The following is a 7665-nucleotide window of genomic DNA, read 5'->3' as shown; positions in this document are numbered from 1 at the left end:
CGTGGATCATTCTTTACAAATCAGATTGTTTTAGAGAGAGAAACTGCATTTTTTTAGTGAGAGAAACTACTGACATTGTTATGGGAGGTGGAGGCGGTTCAATCGGAGGAGCGATTGTGCCGTCGGTGAAGTCCGGACTGCCTGCACCGTCATCGGAACTACCAGCTCCTGCTCCGATTCCGCCACCACCGGTATATCAGCTACATCCGCCGCAAGTTCCGGCGTCTGATCGCGCGGTGGTGGAGGCGGAGGTTAGGGAGGATGATCGAGAGGCGGAGGAAACGGATAAAGATTTGCTGTGTCCGATATGCATGCAGATAATCAAGGATGCCTTTTTGACATCATGTGGTCATAGTTTCTGTTACTTGTGCATTGTGACACATCTTCAGAACAAGAGCGACTGTCCTTCTTGCGCAAGTTATCTCACCACTAATCAGATTTTTCCTAATTTTTTGCTTAATAAGGTAATTTTGTTTATCTTTTTAAAAATTCTGAGCTAGAATTGTTCAGTTGTCCAGTATCCATCACTTGCACTTGCATCTGCATAGGGCGTGATTGTGATCTTGACAATTCGTAGATTTTATGGAACCAATTAGAAGCTTTAGTCAAAGATATATGAAATCCGTGGTCCTTCAGATTCCCAGTTTTGCGTGCTATTGAACGGTGATTATATAAATGATACTTCTACTCTCATGCATTTAAGTTGCAATAACGAAGTAATTTGTAGTACATGGAATTGTTATTCTCACTATCCACACTTCAATTTGAAATCCGAAGACAATTTTTTCCAAGTGGCAAAATTGACGTCGGTGTTTTAGTGTATAAAGTTCCAATGATAGTATGATACTTGTTAACTTGTTGATTCATGCATTTTATTTTATGGAGAAAACATGTGTATTTAACTATTACTTTGGTACTTGAAATCCAAAGCCAGTGTTTCCCAGATGGCATAAAATGACTTGATGATTTTAGTCTTTAAAGTTCCAACTCTTTTATGATTGCAAATGCTTCTTTTAAGCATGTAGTCTTTAAAGGCTCGCCATAATTAAATCAATTAAGGTCAATTCTGAACTCAGTAAGGAATCACTGTCACTTAATATGTATTCTTACTGCTAGATGGAGGATGCAATTTCTAGGAAATGGAAATGTTTTCTCAAATCGCTTAAATTAGGGAGTAAAAGCTTCCAATTGGCTTTGCCTAGCTACAGTAATATCAATATTCATTGATAAAGACCTTGTTGAAAATTCTACTTTCCATATATGAAAATCTTACTTATGAGCATGATTGTGTAAGTATCAAAGTATAATTACTGTTTATGCTCTGGATTTTTGGCATTTTCTGCAGCTATTAATCAAAGCTTCAGCAAGCCATATAGCCAAACATGCTTCTCCTACTGAACAGCTTCGTCAAGCACTTCAACAGGTCAGTTATCGACCAGCTATTTTGATTACCTTAATTGAAATTATTGTCCAATTGAGATGTTTTTTTTATGTTGAATGTTGATGCAAGTTCCAATATTAGAAATACAAATCATTTCATTTTTAGTTTGATTGTGCAAGTTCCAATATTAGAATAGTCAACTCAATGTAGTCTTAAGCTGCTTTGAAAGTAAAGTACTAATTTCATCAGCATATATAGCATTTAGTTAAATATTTGCATTCAAACAATATGTTAATAAAAATAGTCTTATATAGTTTGTTTTTGAGCCAAACAGGAAAAAAACACGTACTCCCTAACCTTAAACCTAGTTAAAAATGCACGATGCACAACTCAATATTAAGTAATCCTTAGTAAAATCTGTTCCATTTTGAATTAGAGATGGATGGATTATATCAATGAAGTGATTACATTTCTACCTACCAACATAATACATATATAGGAAGAAAATTATTCATGAAGTCCATATTTGGTGGTGTAAAATATCAAATAAATTTGACATTTTGTGTGTAGAACTAGAAACATGACTCATATTTTTTATTAGACAGGGATGCGATGTTTCAGTCAAGGAGGTGGACATCCTCTTGGTTCTTCTTGCTGAAAAGAAAAGAAAAATGGAGCAAGAAGAAGCCGAGACAAATCTGCAAATTATGCGCGAATTTTTGCATTGCTTACGAAAGCAAAAGCTTGAAGAGCTAAACGAGGTCCTTCACTCTTTTACCACTTTTAGCTTATTCATGTGATTCTAACTTTCTAAGTGATGAGTGATCCTAATATTATAATATTTTTAAAATTGTAGATACAAAATGATCTTCAGTACATTAAAGAAGACATAAATGCTGTGGAGAGACAAAGGGTAGAGCTGTATAGAGCAAGAGAAAGATACTCAGTAAAACTAAGGATGCTTTCTGATGATCCTAATGTAAGATCATCATGGCCTTCATTGATGGACAAACGTAACAGCAGCAATATGTCTATTGGAAAGAGTGTTAAAGGAGGCCAATTTTGGTTGGGTGGAGGTGCTTCACAAAGTAGGGCAGCTGCTGCTGATGTGGAAGCTCCTCCTATAACCTCTCAACCACTTCAAAGAAAGGATGCTGGCAGTGGGGCAGATTCACAGAATACTACTCAACCAGGAGTAGCTGTAGCAAGAAAGAGGCGTGTTCATGCACAGGTTAGTGCTCTTTTTACTTATTGAATTTGGACTTACCTTTTTTTTTTTTTTTTTTTTTTTATAAAAAAAAAATTTATATAAAAGGGTTGATGTCGTAAATTGTAAACGAACTGTTTTTTCTTTACAAAACACCATTCTTTACGAAAGATTTGTATTCCTCTTGTGGAATTCTAGTCGCGCCTACCTATGATACACTTGTTCATTAGTCAAACCAACAACGACCCCCTCCAGGACATGCAAGACAAATTGCTACGTCATCAACAATTGGATATCCAAATCTTCAATTAATGTACAGTATATCTAGGTTATCGAAAAAGGTTTGGACCTCACAAGTCATTTGATAAAGACTTATATGAAGTCCTCACTTTATAATCTTTACTTCAAAAGCTTTAATGGATTGAAAACATTGTTCTGATATAATCTCAAATCACCATTAAAGTAGTTAAAAGCTTTACTTGCATCAGTTCAACGACTTGCAAGAGTGTTACTTGCACAAACGGAGATATTGGGCAAAACATGGTCAGAAGCAGGAAGAAAAGGATTCTAATCATGTACAAAGAGAAGGTTATCATCATCATCATCATCATCATCATCCAGGACTTAAGGATTTTCAATCTGTGCTTTCTTCTTTTACACGATACAGGTCAGATACAATATTAATTATTATTATTTGATTCCGTATACCATTCATAAAATCTATACACTGAATTTTGTTTTGTTTGTTTTTTCCATAGTCGGTTACGGGTTGTTGCTGAACTTAGGCATGGGGATCTTTTCCATTCAGCCAATATCGTATCAAGGTTTCTCTTCAGCATAGATTTTATGTTAATTTTACTGATTCCCATATTTTTTTAATTATTTTTTTTTACTTGACACTTGCAGTATAGAGTTCGATCGAGACGATGAATTTTTTGCTACTGCTGGAGTCTCACGACGTATCAAGGTTTTTGATTTTGCTTCTGTAAGTCGTAAAGATCTTCACTTTTCCTTGTTGATATTTTGAACCAACAAGTTTTGTTAAATGAGAAAAGTTTATAAATAATTTCACTTACAGAAGTGTTTTTACAGGTGGTGAATGAACAAGAAGATATGCAGTGTCCTATAGTGGAAATGTCAACGCGTTCCAAACTTAGTTGTTTGAGCTGGAATAAGTACACTAAAAGCCATATAGCAAGTAGTGATTATGAGGGCATTGTGACTGTATGGGATGTAAATACTCGCCAGGTAATTTATTTGTTTGTTTTCTAACTAACAAATAACAATATAAACTAAACTCGGCTGTTGACTTTAACTTTGACTCAGAGTATTATGGAGTATGAGGAGCATGAGAAACGAGCATGGAGCGTTGATTTCTCACGCACCGAACCTACAATGCTAGTTTCCGGAAGTGATGACTGCAAGGTACTGCAATTTTAAACACCAAGTTTTGAGTTTTGGTTCTGTGTAGTGCAGTCTTTTTGATTCTTATATTGGCCTTTCTTCAACAGGTAAAGATTTGGTGTACAAAACAAGAAGCATCTGCCCTTAACATTGACATGAAAGCAAATATATGTTCAGTCAAGTACAATCCCGGATCTAGTTTTCATATCGCAGTATGTTTACACTTTACATTCATTCCTCTCTTTTATTCACCACCATCATCAAACTTTCATTATATATATGATAACATGATATACCTTGGCTTGTAGGTAGGTTCAGCAGATCACCACATTCACTATTACGACTTGAGAAACATAAGTCAACCGTTACACGTATTCAGTGGCCACCGAAAAGCCGTTTCATACGTAAAATTCGTCTCCAACACCGAGCTCGCTTCTGCCTCTACAGACAACACTTTACGTTTATGGGACGTCAAACAAAACATCCCAGTATGTACTTGTACTTGTAGTTATATATATAAACACAACAATCTCACTTTTATACTTTTTTTATTATTTTAATTATTAACTTGTTTCCACAGTTAAGAACGTTTAGAGGACACACGAACGAGAAGAATTTTGTTGGCCTAACTGTGAGTAATGATTACATAGCTTGTGGCAGTGAGACTAATGAAGTTTTTGTGTACCACAAGGTAAGCTTGATTTACTTGTACTTTTCCATCATGAGATTTAATTTATTATATATATTTTTTTATTATAAATTGTAGGATATTTCGAGGCCTGCAGCATGGCATAGGTTTAGTTCTGAGACAAATGAAGGTGGGGGAGATGACCCTGGATCATATTTCATTAGTGCTGTGTGTTGGAAAACTGATAGTCCAACTATGTTGACAGCAAATAGTCAAGGGACAATCAAGGTTCTTGTCCTTGCTGCGTAGTGTGTAAATATATATAAAAAACACTAAACCCGATTTTTACTCAGAGTCCTGATGCTTCAGACACCAAAACACCTCCAACAAAGTAAATCTGTATTCACCCACAAAAATAGAGAGATGTTAGGACTGATTTGATTAATTAATTGTGATGTAGTAACAGAAGCTTTGATTATATATATATTAAAGAGTAAACGATAAGAGATGCATTAAACCTAAAATGGAGGAAAGATAAAACTATTTATACCTAGGCTTAGAAAGGGAAAATGACATTACAAGTCATCATACTATACAAATACCTTTTTTTTTTTTGAAACTCCAAGTTGGGAAGGATTGATGTGATTTGAGATTGGAATGAGCGTTGGTATACCAATACCTGGTTTTCATACTAGTTTCCAAGGGGTACCTTGTAAACCAATCACTAATTTACATTTAAACTTATATATAATAACATGCTATTCATGGCTCTTATCCTTGAGTAGTCTAATCAAACTACATTCTTGAACAAGATACAAATTCCATTGATAATCAAACTACGAACTGATAAGATAGATTAGGGTTTTCCCATTCATTCGAGAGGAATGGACTCTCCAAGAAGAACAAAGTTCATTTTACATATTAATTCTTAGCTACCGACTCCCTAAAATAAAAAGGACTACATATACTACCACTAGAGACAACACAAAAGGGAATAATCAGCCAACATAATCAGATGTTGTTCCCACTAACAGGAAAATAAACAGATAAAAGACTGAAATACCCTTGGGACCATTTTCTATCCAGCACAACCAGAAAAAATGTCACCCATTTTGCCCTTCAGCTATGAATCAATAAAGTTTGGGGCTTATCAATCTTTGAGTAGTCTAAGCTTTTTTCTACTACCCACAACCTTAGTATGATGTTTCAAACTAGTACTCAAGTTCTATATCTTGTTACAGAGTGTCTTACACTCATTTCACATTTTGTCTTGCAATTTCACTTAATAGCGACGTAATTTGATTTTTTTTTTTGTCAAATATTTGTGTTCTTTGTACCATTCCTATCTAAATACATGTTATAGAATGCATAAACAAAATTCTCATATTTTACAACCTATAAAACATAATAAATACCAATACCTTGGTGAATCTACTTTTGTCCCATTTTGAAACAAAATTCTACTTTGGAATTCATCCCCTCTTTGTTCCCCTTCATGTCTTTTTACATCACTATCAATCTAACATATATTTTGACATGTACCCACACAATTACTAAACTACTTTGACATATAAGCACATTTAACACTATTAGCATTTCTCATTTTTGTCCCGCTTTTATCCGAAATAGCAATCTACTTTAGGATTTTATCACATTTGTGTCCATTAATGTATCTTTTTATACCATAAAATTTATTATATGAGAACTATAACCATATACATTTACATGTCAAAATAGTCAAATATGATAGGGTTTATCAACAGATTTTTTGCTTAATTAGTATAACGAACTGATAAAAAAAAAATTCAAAGTATATTTCTATAATGGTATATGTATCAACATAGGATATCTTAAAGAATGATGTTGCTAAATAAACTCATGATGGGACATATGTGGGGGTCAACCAACCATACACACCCATACATACATGGGGTTTATTTAAGCTTTCCCATTAAAGAATAGCAAGTATACAATTCTCTTATCAAGTTTGTGTGTGGTTTTGGATGACTAAATGTACAAATACCACTACGAGTACATTGGTATTATTGGTAAACAAATATACGAGCATTTCTACTATTGATAAGGAGCTGTATATACGTTGTTATTGTGTGTAAAAAATATCAGTACAAAGCTATTATGTGGAAAGATATGTAGGTCGGTTGTTATTATGTGTAAAAAAGTGTAGGTAAATTGTTATTGTAAAATAGATATAAGTATATTGTTATTAGGTATAATAATAAAGCATATTTTATAAGTTTTAGGCTACATATTGGTGATAACTACTATGGGTAACAGTATATATGTTGCCACTATGAGTAACAATTGTAAGTACATTGTTATCCGGATTGTAATTTTGTAAACAGGAAACCTTGATCAATGATAATTTATTATTATTTTTTTAAAAATGGATCCAGTTGCTTAATCAGAACTAGGGATTAGTTACATATTTAGTCATTTTAATAATTGTACTTGCTAGTTAAATTTCACAAACCTTAAGAGTCCAAACTGCTTAACATCAAACCGGGCTTTATGTTCCTAAACGGACCCGATTGCATAACCCAACTCTTTGACATTCACATAGGATTCTGCGACACAGTTTCAAAACCAAGTTATATTACCATTTTGCAATAAACATGACATTATTTGTTTTTTCCGCAATAAAATAATTTACTTTCTGAGAACTATTTTCACAGTTGTGAATGATAGGAAGATAAATGTGATACATTCACATGTAGGGACATTTCTTTTGTCCTCTAACTACAAACTAGTAAAAAACATAACAACTTAAACTTAAAAATAGAAATTGTTTTTACCTTGAAATTTCAAATTTAAGGGTGCAAAACATGTGTGGACATATATATAAATTTCAGGGTCAAGCGTAGGGTTGGTTCTAAGAAATTAAATATCTTTAAAAGCCTAGGATGAACAAAAAAAAAGCTCTTATCGTTATTATAAGTTTTTATTTTTAAATAAAAATATATAATAAAAAAATTGCCCCCCCCCCCCTTGGGCCTTATAATAAAAAAATTGGCTTTTATCATTATG

The 7665-nt window shown here is 33.6% G+C and overlaps 1 protein-coding gene across 2 annotated transcripts; it reads left to right on the top strand.

Annotated features, from left to right (window-relative positions):
- LOC145063644 (E3 ubiquitin-protein ligase COP1-like) lies at positions 1-5124 on the top strand. Of its 2 annotated transcripts, none has more exons than XM_079011238.1 (13): positions 1-464; positions 1346-1423; positions 1987-2142; positions 2238-2612; positions 3077-3255; positions 3347-3412; positions 3495-3573; positions 3681-3836; positions 3915-4013; positions 4100-4204; positions 4301-4480; positions 4573-4683; positions 4759-5124. In XM_079011238.1, the coding sequence occupies exons 1-13, from the start codon at positions 81-83 to the stop codon at positions 4927-4929; spliced, it is 2139 nt and encodes a 712-aa protein (XP_078867364.1). In that variant the 5' UTR covers positions 1-80; the 3' UTR covers positions 4930-5124. The 2 variants fall into 2 exon arrangements, with proteins under 2 accessions (XP_078867364.1, XP_078867365.1); XM_079011239.1 differs by having other exon boundaries at positions 323-464; positions 1983-2142.
- The last annotated feature ends 2541 nt before the right edge of the window (positions 5125-7665 follow it).

The sequence above is a fragment of the Lactuca serriola genome, chromosome 7 (assembly GCF_051521515.1).
Source record: "Lactuca serriola cultivar US96UC23 chromosome 7, Lser_US96UC23_V15, whole genome shotgun sequence".
In the NCBI taxonomy this organism is placed as follows: Eukaryota; Viridiplantae; Streptophyta; class Magnoliopsida; order Asterales; family Asteraceae; genus Lactuca; species Lactuca serriola.
The sequence above is the reverse complement of the archived record's forward strand: the minus strand, read 5'-3'. Positions and strand labels throughout refer to the sequence as shown.

Coding starts and splice junctions, on each gene's coding strand:
- LOC145063644 (XM_079011238.1), top strand. CDS start 81: ATGGGAGGTGGAGGCGGTTCAATCGGAGGAGCGATTGTGCCGTCGGTG. Junction 2,143..2,237: donor AGCTTGAAGAGCTAAACGAG/GTCCTTCACTCT, acceptor TTAAAATTGTAG/ATACAAAATGATCTTCAGTA. Junction 3,574..3,680: donor AGGTTTTTGATTTTGCTTCT/GTAAGTCGTAAA, acceptor GTGTTTTTACAG/GTGGTGAATGAACAAGAAGA.